The sequence below is a fragment of the Pecten maximus genome, chromosome 10, assembly GCF_902652985.1.
Source record: "Pecten maximus chromosome 10, xPecMax1.1, whole genome shotgun sequence".
Taxonomy (NCBI): domain Eukaryota; kingdom Metazoa; phylum Mollusca; class Bivalvia; order Pectinida; family Pectinidae; genus Pecten; species Pecten maximus.
In genome coordinates, this window is record NC_047024.1 from 16,278,641 (window position 1) to 16,298,218 (window position 19,578).

At 38.2% G+C, this 19,578-nt stretch overlaps 1 protein-coding gene across 2 annotated transcripts; it reads right to left on the reverse strand.

The window, feature by feature from the left end:
• Positions 1-1,519: 1,519 nt before the first annotated feature.
• Positions 1,520-19,572, reverse strand: LOC117335471. Of its 2 annotated transcripts, none has more exons than XM_033895483.1 (12): positions 19,448-19,572; positions 17,202-18,270; positions 16,405-16,737; positions 13,701-13,797; positions 11,757-11,902; positions 10,927-10,975; positions 8,493-8,595; positions 8,238-8,310; positions 7,575-7,721; positions 5,061-5,200; positions 4,556-4,707; positions 1,520-3,349 (listed from the first exon to the last, which is right to left on the reverse strand). In XM_033895483.1, the coding sequence occupies exons 2-12, from the start codon at positions 18,228-18,230 to the stop codon at positions 2,502-2,504; spliced, it is 3,117 nt and encodes a 1,038-aa protein (XP_033751374.1). In that variant the 5' UTR covers positions 18,231-18,270; positions 19,448-19,572; the 3' UTR covers positions 1,520-2,501. The 2 variants fall into 2 exon arrangements, with proteins under 2 accessions (XP_033751374.1, XP_033751376.1); XM_033895485.1 differs by having other exon boundaries at positions 19,417-19,566.
• Positions 19,573-19,578: the final 6 nt, after the last annotated feature.

Below are 19,578 nucleotides of genomic sequence, written 5' to 3' on the forward strand. Positions count from 1 at the left end.
ATCATATAGCATTGATTTTGAAAATTAAAAAAACAAGAGGCCCAGAGGGCCTGTATCGCTCACCTGGTTTCATGAGATATGAAACAAGAACTATGCTTAAGTATATTTGCCACTGGTATTGCTATGTCAATATATATCATATGCATTTTATATGGTTACATGAACATTGTTTTTATTGTAATTCTAAAAATGTCAATTTAGCCAAATTGATCCCTTTTGGCCCTGCCCCTCAGCCCCCCGGGGGTCAGCCCCACCAATTGTACAATTTTGAATCCCTACCCCAAGGGGATGTTACCAAGCGAATATGAGCGATATATATATATCCATTGCTTAGTTTCAGAGAAGAAGTTGTTTATATCAATTTAGGCAAATTGACCCCTTCTGGCCCGCCCCTCAGCTCTCAGGGGGGACAGCCCTATCATTTGTACAATTTTGAATCCCTACCCCAAGGGGATATTACCAGTCAAATATGTGAGATATCCATTGCTTAGTTTCAGAGGAGAAGTCGTTTATATCAATCTAGCCAAACTGGCCCTTTTTGGCCCCGCCCCTAAGAAACCCAGGGGGTTAGCCCCACTAATTGTACAATTTTGAATCCCTACCCCAAGGGGATATTACCAGTCAAATATGTGAGATATCCATTGCTCGGTTTCAGAGGAGAAGTTGTTTAAATCAATTTAGCCAAATTGACCCTGTTTGGCCCCGCCCCTCAGCGCCCCGGAGGGTCAGCCCCACCATTTGTACAATTTTGAGTCCCCAGTCAGTAGTGATGCTACCAGGCAAATATGAGCGATATCAATTGCTCGGTTTCAGAGAAGAAGTCGTTTATATCAATAGAGCCCAATTGACCACATTTGACCCCGCCCCTCAGGCCCCTGGGGGGTCAGCCTCATCATTTGTACAATTTTGAATCCCCACCACATAGTGATGCTACCAAAAAAATATGAGCAATATCCAATGCTCGGTTTCAGAGAAGAAGTCGTTTATATCAATATAGCCCAATTGACCTCATTTGGCCCCGCCCCAGAGGCCCCCAGGGGGTCAGCCCCATCATTTGTACAATTTTGAATCCCCACCCCATAGTGATGCTATCAAGCAAATATGAGCGATATCCATTGCTCGGTTTCCGAGAAGAAGTCGTTTATATCAAAATAGCTAAATTGACCCCTTTTGGCCCCGCCCTAGAGGCGCCCAGGGGGTCAGCCCCATCATTTGTACAATTTTGAGTCCCCTACCCATAGGGATGCTTCTGACCAAATTTTGTGAAATTCCGATCAGCGGTTATGAAGAAGAAGTCAAATAAGTCAATTGTTGACGGACGGACGGACGGACGACAGACGGACGACGGACGGACCGACGACGGACGACGGACGCCACGGTATGGCATAAGCTCACCTTGGTCCTTTGGACCAGGTGAGCTAAAAAAGGGATGAAAAAAAGGAAAAAAAAAACGGCCTTCATAGGATTCGAACTCGCGTCGTGATAAAAAGTTATGAAGAGACTAGCCCATTAGCCCACTCGGCTACAGTAACCGTATTAGCAATGGGTGAATATTAGATATATAAAATGGAAACAGCCGTGACTCAAGCGTGTATTATTGACACGAGCGTGTATTATTGGAAAATAATACATGGTTTTAAACCAATCAAAACTGGCATTGCATAGCAAACATGGTAGAATAGTAAATTCAACACAGTCTGGTTCTGCCCCTCAGGTGCCAGGGAGTCATACTGGATCAATAAGTTCAAACCATCAAAATGCTGCCACATACTTATAATTCTAACTAAGTTTCAGTTATTTTTCCATGAAATTTGATAAGTGATGATAAAAAATCATGTACAAAATATAGTAAAATTTACCCCCTCCCTTGAAAAAAATGTGAGACAAAAGGGCCATGAATTTCACCTTTTTGGTATAGCACCTTGATTAGGTCCTGGACCATTTTCATCTATAAAGAGTATTTGAGTCTACCTTATTTGGATCTGAGAAGAAGATTTTTGAAATATAAGTCAATTTGATCCCTTTTTGCCCTGCCCCTAAGCCCCCTGGGTGTTGGAGACCAGATAATTCACAACTGTGTTGACTTTTAGTCATATTGAAGGTTTCATTGAAATTAGTTAAAGGGTTTCTGAGAAAAAGTCAAAAATGTAAATTGTTTACTGATGCATGAGGGACGATAGTAAATAACAACACATATAAGCCCATTAGAATAGGTCACTGAGACCTCGTCTTAAAAATCCCTCTAAGAAAAGTAAAACAAAGCATTTGATCTCTTTGAAAAAGGACTAATATAGGCTGAGCCTGTTGTCCAATCCCTTTTGCCAACACCAAATCGATAATATTCTATGTAAAAATACCTTGTTATTATACTTGTTGTGTTGACAATAAAACATTTTGAAATTGAAATATCTTTGATATAAATTAACAAATTATCACTCTACAAACTAGAAAATCACAGATTATCAGAGCTAACAGAGACACTACATGGAAGTTGTCATTCACTAATTGGCATACTCAACTATGTACTCCGGATAACACTGGGCAGAGTCAAAAATCACAAATATAGATGGTGTCAGTACATTGTCAACGCAAGAGTTAAATGGGCGCCGTTTAGGATCATCTGGGTCTGGGGGAGGCTTGCGTATTCCAGTGTTCCCAAGGCAATATCGTCCGACTAATGTGCGGGCCACAAACATGTACTTCTTGCTTAAGCTGATTGTATCCTCAACATTTGTAAAGACAACTTTATCAGTTGAACTGCTGACAAGTGGTGTGGTCATGGTTGGATCTTGGTTGTAACCTTGAAATATTGCCTGAGAATTGCTGGCACTTGATGGTCCAAATTGTCCTTGCGCAAATGAAGACTGCCCACTGGCACTTGACGGTCCAAATTGTCCTTGTGCAAATGACACCTGCCCACTAGCGCTTGACGGTCCAAATTGTCCTTGCGCAAATGACACCTGCCCACTAGCGCTTGACGGTCCAAATTGTCCTTGCGCAAATGACACCTGCCCACTGCTGCTGGATTGACCAAATGTCACCATACCATTGTTATTTCTGGTTGGCCCGAATGATTGTGAAGTTGTGTTAAGAAGGCTTTGCTGCTGCGGCTGTTGGTAACCGAAGTTATTAAAAGTAGCTGGCTGTTGTTGTAGGAAAGGATTGTTGCTCTGAGGAGTGTTGAAAGACGATGGTAGATTGAAGGCCTGGGCAAACTGAGCACTGCTACTTGCTGGTGGTAGGGGAATGGTTCTGCTATTTGCTAGTGGCAGGGGAAGGGTTCTACCTAATCTCGGAGGCACCTGGCTATATCTGTCTGAGTAGGCAGCTCGCTTAGCAAAGTACGTACCTATAACAAGAACGCCATATTATTTCTAGGTATCTGATATGAATCATTCACTTATCGTTCTAGTATAAGTGTGGATGGAGGTCATTTTTCTGTCTTCTGTTTCTAACACTTCCACATAATCTGATAGTGCTGACAGGTTTTATACTGGTTGACCAATGGCTCGCTTAAAAGATAAACCGTACATGAAGGATGTCTTAACTTGACAAAAGGCTGTTCCATTAAATGTGTGAGCCCTCCTGTAAGGTTGACTTACCTTAACCAAAGGCTGTCTGGTTAAATTATATCCCCCCCTCTCCCTCCTGTAAAAAGACTTACTCTCACTGAAAGCTGTCCTTTCAAATGTACACCCCCTTTGCTCCCTCCTGTAAGAACTAACCTTGGCTGAAGGCTGTCCTTTCAAATGTCCACCCCCTTTGCTCACTATTGTAAGAACAAGTTACTTGACTGAAAGCTGTCCTTTCAAATGTACACCCCCTTTGCTCCCTCATGTAAGAACTAACCTTGACTGAAGGCTGTCCTTTCAAATGTACACCCCCTTTGCTCACTATTGTAAGAACAAGTTACTTGACTGAAAGCTGTCCTTTCAAATGTACACCCCCTTTGCTGCCTCCTGTAAGAACTAACCTTGACTGAAGGCTGTCCTTTCAAATGTACACCCCCTTTGCTCCCTCATGTAAGAACAACTTACATTGGCTGAAGGCTGTCCTTTCAAATGTTCAACCCGGCCCTTTGCTCCCTCATGTAAGAACTAACCTTGACTGAAGGCTGTCCTTTCAAATGTCACCCCCTTTGCTCCCTCATGTAAGAACAACTTACATTGGCTGAAGGCTGTCCTTTCAAATGTTCAACCCGGCCCTTTGCTCCCTCATGTAAGAACTAACCTTGACTGAAGGCTGTCCTTTCAAATGTCACCCCCTTTGCTCCCTCATGTAAGAACAACTTACATTGGCTGAAGGCTGTCCTTTCAAATGTTCAACCCGGCCCTTAACTCCCTCCTGTTAGAACAACTTACCTGGGTCAAAGGCTGTCCTTTCAAATGTACACCCCCTTTGCTCCCTCCTGTAAGAACAAATTACCTTGGCCGAAGGCTGTCCTTTCAAATGTACACCCCCTTTTTCTCTCTCCTGTAAGAACAACTTACCTTGGCCGAAGGCTGTCCTTTCAAATGTACACCCCCTTTTTCTCTCTCCTGTAAGAACAACTTACCTTGGCCGAAGGCTGTTCCGTTCTCCCCACACATCCTCCAGTCCAAACCTTCTCTACAGATGGCATCAAAAGCTTTTGTGCTTGTGCCATGGAATAGCTGTTTTTCATTGAGCTGGTTTTGACCATAATCTTCCACCATATGTTTTCTGGCTCTATAAGAAAACCCACATTAGATTGTTTTATCAGTATTTTTTTTTTGCATTAGAATTTACTTGAGATTTCCCAGTCTTATTTTGCTGTGGAGATATCAAGCCAAATTTTAATTTATAAAAGCAAATTGAACGAAGGCTCACATAGGTATACCCAGCCCCCTTCATCAGTGAAATTAGTCTGTTGATGGGTTCATGACATATTGTGTGTACTTGCAATCCCGAAATTAGTAGAATGCAGCCTTTGACCTTTAACCTTTACCCTTGACTAATGGTCACCAAAGTTTAATCAGGTGTAAACCTTCATAGAGTTGGGGTATAAAAATAGATGGGGATTCAGATGCAAGATTACTTACAGACAGAATTTCTGCCACAGACGAGGGTTCTGTATCCTTCTGATCGCTGTGATATGTTTGGCGGACATGCTGTGTGAGAACAGTGTCTTGATATGGCGGAATTCTACAGAGCTTGTCTCCAGGTTAACAATAACATAGTCCTGTAAATAAAACCTCACTATATCACTATATATTACATAGTCCTGTAAATAAAACCTCAATATATCACTATATATTACAGTACTGTAAATAAAACCTCAATATATCACTATATATTACAGTCCTGTAAATAAAACATCAATATATCACTATATATTACATAGTCCTGTAAATAAAACCTCAATATATCACTATATATTACATAGTCCTGTAAATAAAACCTCAATATATCACTATATATTACAGTACTGTAAATAAAACCTCAATATATCACTATATATTACAGTCCTGTAAATAAAACCTCACTATATCACTATATATTACATAGTCCTGTAAATAAAACCTCACTATATCACTATATATTACATAGTCCTGTAAATAAAACCTCACTATATCACTATATATTACATAGTCCTGTAAATAAAACCTCACTATATCACTATATATTACAGTACTGTAAATAAAACCTCACTATATCACTATATATTACAGTCCTGTAAATAAAACATCAATATATCACTATATATTACATAGTCCTGTAAATAAAACCTCAATATATCACTATATATTACATAGTCTTGTAAATAAAACCTCAATATATCACTATATATTACAGTACTGTAAATAAAACCTCACTATATCACTATATATTACAGTACTGTAAATAAAACCTCACTATATCACTATATATTACATAGTCCTGTAAATAAAACCTCACTATATCACTATATATTACATAGTCCTGTAAATAAAACCTCACTATATCACTATATATTACATAGTCCCGTAAATAAAACCTCACTATATATTACAGTCCTGTAAATAAAACCTCACTATATCATCACTATATATTACAACAGTACTGTAAATAAAACTTCACTATATCACTATATATTACAGTCCTGTAAATAAAACCTCACTATATCACTATATATTACATAGTCCTGTAAATAAAACCTCACTATATATTACATAGTCCTGTAAATAAAACCTCACTATATCACTATATATTACATAGTCCTGTAAATAAAACCTCACTATATCACTATATATTACATAGTCCTGTAAATAAAACCTCACTATATCACTATATATTACATAGTCCTGTAAATAAAACCTCACTATATCACTATATATTACATAGTCCTGTAAATAAAACCTCACTATATATTACATAGTCCTGTAAATAAAACCTCAAGTGCTATATATTACATAGTCCTGTAAATAAAACCTCACTATATCACTATATATTACATAGTCCTGTAAATAAAACCTCACTATATCACTATATATTACATAGTCCTGTAAATAAAACCTCACTATATCACTATATATTACATAGTCCTGTAAATAAAACCTCACTATATCACTATATATTACAGTACTGTAAATAAAACCTCACTATATATTACATACATGTAGTCCTGTAAATAAAACCTCACTATATCACTGTAACTTTCACACTACATTTGTTGGGGGCCCATCTCCCATAGGGTCAAGGTCATGTGTTATGTAGAGAAACCTTCACACTACATCTGTTGGGGGTCAATATCCCATAGGGTCAAGGTCATGTGTTATGTAGAGAAACCTTCACACTACATCTGTTGGGGGTCCATCTATCATAGGGTCAAGGTCATGTGATATGTAGAGAAACCTTCACACTACATTTGTAGGGGGCCCATCTCCCATAGGGTCAAGGTCATGTGATATGTAGAGAAACCTTCACACTACATCTGTTGGGGCCCATCTCCCATAGGGTCAAGGTCATGTGTTATGTAGAGAAACCTTCACACTACATCTGTTGGGGGTCCATCTCCCATAGGGTCAAGGTCATGTGTTATGTAGAGAAACCTTCACACTACATCTGTAGGGGGCCCATCTCCCATAGGGTCAAGGTCATGTGATATGTAGAGAAACCTTCACACTACATCTGTTGGGGGTCCATCTATCATAGGGTCAAGGTCATGTGATATGTAGAGAAACCTTCACACTACATTTGTAGGGGGCCCATCTCCCATAGGGTCAAGGTCATGTGATATGTAGAGAAACCTTCACACTACATCTGTAGGGGGCCCATCTCCCATAGGGTCAAGGTCATGTGTTATGTAGAGAAACCTTCACACTACATCTGTAGGGGGCCCATCTCCCATAGGGTCAAGGTCATGTGATATGTAGAGAAACCTTCACACTACATCTGTAGGGGGCCCATCTCCCATAGGGTCAAGGTCATGTGATATGTAGAGAAACCTTCACACTACATCTGTTGGGGGCCCATCTCCCAAAGGGTCAAGGTCATGTGATATGTAGAGAAACCTTCACACTACATCTGTTGGGGGCCGATCTCCCATAGGGTCAAGGTCATGTATAGATGTTTACCTTGTCACCTTCTTCAGGCATCGGGTGCCAGTATGATGGCGGCTCCAGGTCCTTACTGTCCTGGTTTTCCTGTAGAAATGTTGTGAACTGGTTACAGTCCTCATGACTGGTCATCAACCAGAGTCTTTTACAGTACCTACAGCTCGTCTGTAACATAAGAATTTCTGACTGTGAGATTTGGTGACAAAATAAACTTGTGTGACAATGACAAAAACTGCACATATTTTACTATATATTTATTCAAATACACAAAACACATAATAAAACTCATCTTACTGGACAGGTAATTTTGTAAGAGGTACTGAGGGCCTACGAGATACGAGATACCATAATCTTTCTCTAAGTCACATATATATCAACACGGAAACATTTTTTTGTGACAATGCCATTTTTTGTCACCCATCTGCAATGCTAATATCTCCGATACACTGGACCGTAGTTCACTGCCCCTTGATAGCTCAGACTCTATGTACAACATGACATATCCCATTTTTCCAATAATACCCCGATGAAATTAGAACCACTACCAGTCTGGACTTGATGACAGATGTCATGGTATATCAAACTTACCTGTTCTTGGAATGTCAGTTAAAGACGAAAATTTTTTAAAATGCAAAATAAAACGACTTTAGATTTAAGAAAATACAAATGAAGAATAATTACGTTTTTACAGTTTGGGCACTCAAATTCCTTGATACCAGCGTCCATGACCACTGGGAAACTGCAGTTTGGACACCTGTAAGTAAAGTTTTTTTGTTTATCATAAGTAATATTCCTTCTGTCTGACTAATTAGGACATTATCTAAACATATGAATTACATTGTACAACCATTCCTTCTGTATGACTAATTAGAACATTTTTTTTTTGAAAACCTTTGGGAAAAAAATCTGGATATTAAAGGAATCATTTTCACTCACGTTACTAGGTCCTCCATTTTGGTGATAGATTCTACAGCTTGTTTATGTAGCTTATCCTCCAACAGCTCCAGGATCAAGTTTGGCAGAATCTTCTTGGCTTGGCCTGTAATAAAAATAATCATCATTGAAGACAAGATGGCCATACAGAGATTATGCTAAGTATGTTGGAAATGGGACCCTGTCTTAAAATAGGAAAATTTGGTTGCATTTTTATTTTGAAAATTTGGAAAGCAGCATCAGTGTTTTGATGATTTTCCTTTACTGGTTTCTAAATCATCCTCATCAGAATTTATAACATCCCAGTGGACAGTTACTGTAATTATTTAGTAAGGCTTGGACATTGCTCTCTAGTGGTGTCACAGTGAAGTGTTGGTATATCTATGTATTCCTCCCTAGTGGTGTCACAGTAAAGTGTTGGTGTATCTATGTATTACTCCCTAGTGGTGTCACAGTAAAGTGTTGGTGTATCTATGTATTACTCTCTAGCGGTGTCACAGTAAAGTGTTGGTGTATCTATGTATTACTCTCTAGTGGTGTCACAGTAAAGTGTTGGTGTATCTATGTATTACTCCCTAGTGGTGTCACAGTAAAGTGATGGTGTATCTATGTATTCCTCCCTAGTGGTGTCACAGTAAAGTGTTTGTGTATCTATGTATTACTCCCTAGTGGTGTCACAGTAAAGTGTTGGTGTATCTATGTATTACTCTCTAGTGGTGTCACAGTAAAGTGTTGGTGTATCTATGTATTACTCTCTAGTGGTGTCACAGTAAAGCGTTGGTGTATCTATGTATTCCTCCCTAGTGGTGTCACAGTAAAGTGTTGGTGTATCTATGTATTACTCTCTAGCGGTGTCACAGTAAAGCGTTGGTGTATCTATGTATTACTCTCTAGTGGTGTCACAGTAAAGTGTTGGTGTATCAAGTAGTGCTCCAATCATATCCTGTTTGACGTGTGATTGGAAAATAAGTGCTTCTCTACTGAGCTGTCTCTGTGTAGCCTAATGTGGTATGCATGTTCAATGAAAAGGAATCTAACTTCACATTTAATCCCGTCAATGTATAATTTGTACTAGGAGCAGGTGATCAGGTAAACAGGGATTTAGAGAATGTAGCAACCTCAATATCAGCATACGTAAAGATTTACTATTCTATAATCAACAATACAATACAATACAATACAATACAATACAATACAATAATATTTTATTTGAGTGTCACACATCATTTTACAAATGTACAATGAGGATAACGATAAAAGCTTGTTAAAAATGTACATGATGATGTCCAGCTGTATTCGGCTTATGAGACACTTTAAAAAATATGTATGCTCTTTGAATATCAAATGTCAGACTTTTACCTTTATACATCATAGCCTACAACAGCGAACGTCTATGCTTCATCATAAAATATATAGATTTCGATAAGATATTGAAGATCACTATTTCGCAGAATATACAAACGTGTCTCTAGCATTTAAAGAATAAAAACCGTTACATAGTGTACTATATTGTTGAAATAACTCAGCACGTATATCGCTGTATGTAGGACATTCACATAGGTAATTTTCAACAGTGTTCATACAAAATGGACATAATCGCTGGTCCTCAGGTAAATTTGTGTAACGACCAGTCTCTATCACTAGAGGTAGACATCCGAGTCGTAGCTTAGATAAATGGCTATGGTAGTGGCATGTTATATGGGATGTGACGTAGTATTCAGAAATATAATCCTTTTTGAAACATCTGTATGTCCGAAGTTTGTTTCCCTGGTTTCGTCGGTTTTTCCATAGATTTTTGAACCACGTATATTCATTAGACACAATGAGTGCATTGCTAATATTATGCATTTTTACTCTAATTGTAGTGTTACCGTTAAGTATATGTAATATATATAATAGTTTTGGATGGTGAAGCGTTTACCATGCAGACTGTACAATGGCATTATTTACAATCAATGACTGGGTAAACAAGAGTGTTAGTAGAGCATGGTTTGAATGAGGAATTTAGTGTCATTGTCAAGGATATATGTCTCGGCAAAATGCAAGCACCTGAGAAAATCTATCACATCGTAGATTTACAGAACCAAGCTTAATGTAATTTTCCTTACATCTTCGTAACAAATCAGGTTACTGTAGCTGTTCAGTGAATTTTTGCCTACAGCTATGCCCCCTACTTTTCTAAGGTCGGAGAACAGCCAATGACAGGCCATCCCTAATTTCTTTCGATCGTCAGTAGCTTCAGAATCTTTTACCTTGCGGCGCTAAACTGCAGGCTTAACCTTCGAAGGAAGTTGTCATCCCAGATTGTTTCAACCAGCATTGCGATGGCAGTAAAAGACTATAGAGATAGCTTGAACGCCTGCGTATCTATATACCATGAAATTGTATTTACACCTTTCAAAATGAGACAGGAATGATCAGAGAACTTAGTACTTACTTTCTGGTACTGTACTCTTACAGTTTTCACTTGGACATTTAATCTGAGCCTGAAAAAGAAAACAGAAAAAAACTATAATGGAGAAGGACAGGAGGACTGTGTATTTGAGTATTTACACTGTTAACAGATATTTTATTTAATATTTCCTTGACCCTGAATAAACAAAATATACCAAGGGCTATATCTCTGATTTTACTGGAACATCTGACAATATGTCTGTTTGGAAAGATAGGCCCAGGAGTACTCCCTACAAAAAATAGTGTTATGAATGTCCTTGACTTTGTGACACAAATTGAACAAAGGGATGTAACTCTGTATGAATTATATATAGCTATCTATAGTACACTATATGATATATGTTCCAACAATGTGACACATGATGTACGAAGGCCATTTACTGAATTAACTGAGCTATTTGGCATATGATATATATAAATATGATCCAAACTATGTGACAGATGTTGAACAAAGGGCAATAACTCTGTATCAAGTAAGTATCTGGCATTTGATGCTGAACAAAGGGCAGCAGCTCAATATGAAGTCTCCAATCCGGTACATACAAAACTAGTCCTAGGGTAAAATGATTCATAGCTTAATTGTATTTGTATTTTAATTGTATTGACCTCCTGACTATCGGGGGACAGGATCTGACACGCCCACCATCACATGACTTGACAAACCATTGTATTGACCTCCTGACTATCAGGGGACAGGATCTGACACGCCCACCATCACATGACTTGACAAACCATTGTATTGACCTCCTGACTATCGGGGGACAGGATCTGACACGCTCATCATCACATGACTTGACAAACCATTGTATTTACCTCCTGACTATCGGGGGACAGGATCTCTTTCACCTCTTTCTCCACACAAGAGTTACAGATGAGATGGCCGTCACAACACTGCACCACCATGTCTGTGTTTCGGCTCATCTTACACGACTCGCAGGGTAGCGACGATGAGGATACTTCTGTAAACATAAAAATACAAAATGGATGTAAGTAATATTTCCTTTGATTCTTCACCAAGATTAATTGTAAAAGAGGGGGCATGGGACTGGGGGCATGGGGCGGGGGGCATGGGGCAGGGGACATGAGGCAGGGGACATAGGGTAGGGGACATGAGGCGGGGGACATAGGGTGAGAGGCATAGGGTGGAGGACATAGGATGAGGATACTTCTGTATACATAACAATACAAAATGGATGTAAGTAATATTTCCTTTGATTCTTCACCAAGATTAATTGTGAAAGAGGGGGCATGGGACTGGGGGCATGGGGCAGGGGGCATGGGGCGGGGGGGCATGGGGTGGGGGCATAGGGCATGGGGCGGGGACATGGGGTATGGGGCGGGGGGCATGGGGCATGGGGTATGGGGCGGGGGGCATGGGGCATGGGGTTGGGAACATGGGGGGGGGGGGGGGGGGTGCATGGGACTGGGGGCATGAGGCGGGGGACACTAACACTCAATACTCGAAAACACATGTTAATCAAAATCAATTAAACTAAGTTAAAGCATCAATTAATACAGATTAATTAATGTTATATTGTTAAATGATTGTCATGTCATTTAGTGAGCAATGCTTTCACCTCATATAATTTTGAATTTTCAGATTGTATGTGACAAAGGAAACAAAATTTTTGTTTATTCGATAAAAAGGTTCTTAAAATCACTTCGATTTTATATGAGATTGACAAAAACTCTTCATAATCTTTTTAACTTTCTAATAGATATGTAAATTTCAAAAACATTTTCAAATAAACAGTATGTTTTACAAGAAATGAGATTATTTGATTGATAGTGGATTAGATAGGATGTTGGAAATATCAGGATTTCAGAGATATCATTATCTCGTACGGTATCTAATGAGATATCACGTACCATTATCTCCTACGGTATCCAATGAGATATCACGTACCAATATCTTGTACGGTATCCAATGAGATACCACGTACCATTATCTCGTATGGTATCCAATCAGATACCACGTACCATTATCTCGTACAGTATCCAATGAGATACCACGTACCATTATCTCGTACGGTATCCAATGAGATACCACGTACCATTATCTTGTACAGTATCTAATGAGATACCATGTACCATTATCTCGTACAGTATCCAATGAAATACCACGTACCATTATCTCGTACAGTATCCAATGAAATACCACGTACCAATATCTCGTACAGTATCTAATGAGATACCACGTACCAATATCTCGTACAGTATCTAATGAGATATCACGTACCATTATCTCGTACAGTATCTAATGAGATACCACGTACCATTATCTCGTAAAGTATCTAATGAGATACCACGTACCATTATCTCGTACAGTATCCAATGAGATACCACGTACCATTATCTCGTAAAGTATCCAATGAGATACCACGTACCATTATCTCGTACAGTATCTAATGAGATACCACGTACCATTATCTCGTAAAGTATCTAATGAGATATCACGTACCATTATCTCGTACAGTATCTAATGAGATATCACGTACCATTATCTCGTACAGTATCTAATGAGATATCACGTACCATTATCTCGTACAGTATCTAATGAGATACCACGTACCATTATCTCGTACAGTATCTAATGAGATATCACGTACCATTATCTCGTACAGTATCTAATGAGATATCACGTACCATTATCTCGTACAGTATCTAATGAGATATCACGTACCATTATCTCGTACAGTATCTAATGAGATATCACGTACCATTATCTCGTACAGTGTCTAATGAGATATCACGTACCATTATCTCGTACGGTGTCCATAGATTCTGCAGTTATCATGCAAATGTCTTTCTCGTCTTCTGAAGACTGGTATTCATCAAGGACATTTCTAACAGGCTGAAGAAAAAATATGCAATTTTATTAAAAGTTTCATTCAAACAAAAGTAGTGAATTAACCGAATTAGCTGAAAAACATAACAGTTTGGAATAATCATGTTATGAAGATACCAATTTAATGAATCTGTTACATATTTATAATTTAGTAATTTTATGAAAATCCATACCATACTGACATCACAGGATTATATTGACATACCTATACACCTGTCACAGGATTATATTGACAGACCTTTACACCTGTCACAGGATTATATTGACATACCTTTACACCTATCACAGGATTATATTGACATACCTTTACACCTATCACAGGATTATATTGACATACCTATACACCTCTCACAGGATTATATTGACATACCTTTACACCTGTCACAGGATTATATTGACAGATCTTTACACCTGTCACAGGATTATATTGACAGACATACCTTTACACCTATCACAGGATTATATTGACATACCTTTACACCTGTCACAGGATTATATTGACATACCTTTACACCTGTCACAGGATTATATTGACATACCTTTACACCTATCACAGGATTATATTGACATACCTTTACACCTGTCACAGGATTATATTGACACACCTTTACACCTGTCACAGGATTATATTGACATACCTTTACACCTGTCACAGGATTATATTGACAGACATACCTTTACACCTGTCACAGGATTATATTGACAGACATACCTTTACACCTATCACAGGATTATATTGACAAACCTTTACACCTGTCACAGGATTATATTGACATACCTTTACACCTGTCACAGGATTATATTGACATACCTTTACCCATGTCACAGGATTATATTGACACATGTCACAGGATTATATTGACAGACATACCTTTATACCTCTCACAGGATTATATTGACACACCTTTACACCTGCCACAGGATTATATTGACATACCTTTATACCTGTCACAGGATTATATTGACATACCTTTACACCTGTCACAGGATTATATTGACATACCTTTACACCTATCACAGGATTATATTGACATACCTTTACACCTATCACAGGATTATATTGACATACCTTTACACCTGTCACAGGATTATATTGACATACCTTTACCCCTGTCACAGGATTATATTGACATACCTTTACACCTGTCACAGGATTATATTGACAGACATACCTTTACACCTATCACAGTATTATATTGACACAACTTTACACCTGTCACAGGATTATATTGACATACCTTTACACCTGCCACAGGATTACATTGACACACCTTTACACCTATCACAGGATTATATTGACAGACCTTTACACCTGTCACAGGATTATATTGACACACCTTTACATCTATCACAGGATTATATTGACATACCTTTACACCTGTCACAGGATTATATTGACAGACATACCTTTACACCTGTCACAGGATTATATTGACAGACATACCTTTACACCTGTCACAGGATTATATTGACATACCTTTACACCTGTCACAGGATTATACTGACATACCTTTACACCTGTCACAGGATTATATTGACAGACATACCTTTACACCTATCACAGGATTACATTGACACACCTTTACACCTATCACAGGATTATATTGACACACCTTTACACCTGTCACAGGATTATATTGACATACCTTAACACCTGCCACAGGATTATATTGACACACCTTTACACCTATCACAGGATTATATTGACAGACCTTTACACCTGTCACAGGATTATATTGACACACCTTTACACCTATCACAGGATTATATTGACAGACCTTTACACCTGTCACAGGATTATATTGACACACCTTTACACCTGTCACAGGATTATATTGACATACCTTTATACCTCTCACAGGATTATATTGACATACCTTTATACCTCTCACAGGATTATATTGACACACCTTTACACCTATCACAGGATTATATTGACATACCTTTACACCTATCACAGGATTATATTGACCTACCTTTACACCTGTCACAGGATTATATTGACCTACCTTTACACTTGTCACAGGATTATATTGACATACCTTTACACCTATCATAGGATTATATTGACAGACATACCTTTATACCTCTCACAGGATTATATTGACACACCTTTACACCTGTCACAGGATTATATTGACAGACATACCTTTACACATGTCACAGGATTATATTGACATACCTTTTCACCTGTCACAGGATTATATTGACACCTTTACACCTGTCACTGGATTATATTGACATACCTTTACACCTATCACAAGATTATATTGACACACCTTTACACCTGTCACAGGATTATATTGACAGACATACCTTTACACATGTCACAGGATTATATTGACATACCTTTACACCTGTCACAGGATTATATTGACATACCTTTACACCTGTCACAGGATTATATTGACATACTTTTATACCTCTCACAGGATTATATTGACATACCTTTACACATGTCACAGGATTATATTGACATACCTTTACACCTGTCACAGGATCATATTGACATACTTTTACACATGTCACAGGATTATATTGACATACCTTTACACCTATCACAGGATTATATTGACATACCTTTACACCTGTCACAGGATTACATTGACATACCTTTTTAGGAACAGCAGCTTTCCCTTTTCCTTTTGGTCCACCAACATAGTTGGATTTTTTACCATAAAGCCGTATGGGAGGTGCTGAGTTGGTTTCTTTTTCTCTTCTATCTGATTGTGAGTGTGTTTTGATTTTGTTGTTGCCAAGGGCAACTACAATGTCAGGTTCTTTGTTTCCTGGTTGAGAAGCCGGATCAGTTTGAGTTGACTTCGGATAATTCCCATCTACCATGCTATCCACTAGGAAGTCTAGGTAGTTCTCATTTCCTCGCTGTACAGACGATTCTATCTTCTGTTTTATCCACTTCCTACAGGCATCAGGAAACCATTCACACTAAAAGAGAATTATATCATAGCATAAAAAATCATGGTAAAATATATTATAGTACGATAAATTTTGGAGAAATGTTATCCTCTGTGTCACCAAACTTCAAACTTAGCTCGACATTGGCATCATTCAGATCTGATGAATTATAACCTACCACTTTGTCAATGTCCTCCTCCTCATTGGTGGTAGTACCCTGATCTGATAAATTATAAATATAACCTACCACTTTGTCAATGTCCTCCTCCTCGTTGGTGGTACCCTGATCTGATGAATTATAACCTACCGCTTTGTCAATGTCCTCCTCCTCGTTGGTGGTGGTACTCTGATCTGATGAATTATAACCTACCACTTTGTCAATGTCCTCCTCCTCGGTTGGTGGTACCCTGATCTGATGAATTATAACCTACCACTTTGTCAATGTCCCCCTCCTCGTTGGTGGTGGTACCCTGATCTGATGAATTATAACCTACCACTTTGTTAATGTCCTCCTCGTTGGCAGTACTCTGATCTACTGATGACTGGTTCTTTTCCTGTCTAGATCCAATGTCTTTTTTGGATGGTTTAGATTCCTTTCCTGGTAGAGGTCCAGTGTACTTCATTCCTTTTGTCGGTTCAGATTGTACAATGCTCCTACTTTGTAGATTCTTACACAAACTTGAATCTCTCTCAGTGAATTCATTTTTGATTCGACTTACTTTGACAGGAGGCTCTGTTACAGAAACATTTTGTATTTTGGTTTGTTTATGATCTTTGTTTACTTGTGGAGAAGCATTGTCCTCACTTATGTCACTGATGACTATTGGACTGTTTGCATTGAATTTCCTCCTTGCTTTAATCTTGGGTCGGTCTGGACTAGGGGAACTACACACTATGGGACTACTGCTGGTCAAATCGTCATCACTAACCTCATATTTATCATATGGTCTCTTTAATTTACAATCAGGAACAGATTTCTTCACAGGTGAACTTTGTATTTCTTCTGCACCTGATGAATCACTGTCAACATAATCCTCTAGTTCTTCATCTTTTTCATCCAAAAAAATCACTTTAGGCACAAAAGGTGGAAGACTTTCTGGGACAACAGCATTGCTGGTACATTGCTTTGATTGTGATAATTGCTTCTGTGCACTTTGACTTGGAGAGACACATGTGGTCAGTATGTCATGTTTTGGTCCTAACCCGATGTTATACAAGTCACTAGGGCTCCACTTTGACCGTTTGTTTGAGGTAGATGCAGTATTTGCTTCTGTCTGATCAGAAGAAAGCAAGTTGTCTGTCTCTGAATTTTCCTGATCTACACTGTCATGTGTAGGTTTGTCATTCTCTAGTCTAGATCTAGTACTTGATTGTTCCTCGTCCTCATCATATGATGATGGTCCACTGTCTTCTAGCTCAACTTTTTTCTGTGATGACTGAGCAATCAAGGAAAGAATTTTGGAATCCCATAATGCCTCTGTTCTCTCATCTAAAAGGTCAAGGTCATCATCTTCATCAGTCATGTTTCTATGGTTTGGATCAGGTGGCTTGGAGCTTTTGGCGCTGGTAAAAAAAGGCAAATATATGTTAAATTAAACTTTCCTGTTTTTAACCAACAAAATAAGTTCCCTAAAATTGTTAAATATATGATTCCACATTCATGAATCTCCTGTGCATAAGGAACAAATCAATGTCAATGGCTAATCATAACTTGAATTATTCTACATCCTTACATGTAAGGGGCCGTAGTCATGGTTACCTGTGGATTTTGTAAGGTATGTAAGCAAGGGGCAATAACTATGGCTACCTGTGATTTCTAAGTTAGTGACAGTTACCATAACTACTTGCAGGTTTTAAAGTAAGGGGCAGTAACCATGACTACCTGTGAATTTTACAGGTAATGAACAGTAACCATGACTACCTGTGAATTTTACAGGTAATGAACAGTAACCATGACTACCTGCAGATTTTATCTGCAGATTACATGTTGTCTAATACTATAGTAGTACAAACAACAGCTGGTGTTAGTCTGAGCAATAGTTCACAAACTGCATGACCAGGTCAATTTCTACAAGACATATTTTTGTGTCTTAACAAAATATTACTATAGGGACGTCATTTGTCTTTCTCATGTAAATACATGTATGATTAAAGTAATTTATCTACTATATCTCAGTGTATATTCCTAAAACATTTCTTTATTTTAAATATATACATGTACTCTTCATATTGCTATGAATATGTTATAAACGCATTGTGCTGTATGAGCTCTTATCCCTCAAAATTCTTCCCGACCAGATGCCCTGAGAGTATTTAAAATTCCCAACACCAAATTAAAGTATCATTTATTATGTGTTGAGTTTGGTTTCTTTTACAATGAACACAAAATAGAATACTGAACTATTTCTGACTTTAGCTACTTTCTGGATTATTGAAAATCTAACAAATACATGTATAGACATAATCATTGAAAGAAATAACGAACAACTTTACAAAATACATGAACATCGTCAAATTCATTTATCATGATCATGTCCATTTAACAATTCTGTATTTGAAGTTACACCTTCTAAGGACCTCGGATGATTGAAGCACCTTCTCCACCAAGCTGTTATATCTCACTTACATTACAAGAATCAATTTTGGCTATTTTTAGTAACAAATTTCCCTAATCTCATTCTGTAGATAAAGAACAAGAACTAAACCTACTTAACTAATGTAAGCAACTAATCACGGATACCTGTGGAGTATTGTCAACCGTCTGTTTGGATGAAGTGATTTAGGCTACAGTTTGTGCTGTAGTTTCTCGTTTCGTTGACAGCAGCCAAACCAAAAGCGGAAGTATATTGTAGGTGTGACATTACACGCGAG

What these genes read in the sequence shown, in the direction of transcription:
- LOC117335471 (XM_033895483.1), bottom strand. Translation starts at nt 18,230, where the DNA reads ATGACTGATGAAGATGATGACCTTGACCTTTTAGATGAGAGAACAGAG. An exon ending in AGGAGGACATTAACAAAGTG is followed by an intron (nt 16,738 to 17,201) that starts GTAGGTTATAAT and finishes ATTCTCTTTTAG; the next exon opens with TGTGAATGGTTTCCTGATGC. An exon ending in CTGTGGCAGAAATTCTGTCT is followed by an intron (nt 4,708 to 5,060) that starts GTAAGTAATCTT and finishes GTTTTCTTATAG; the next exon opens with AGCCAGAAAACATATGGTGG.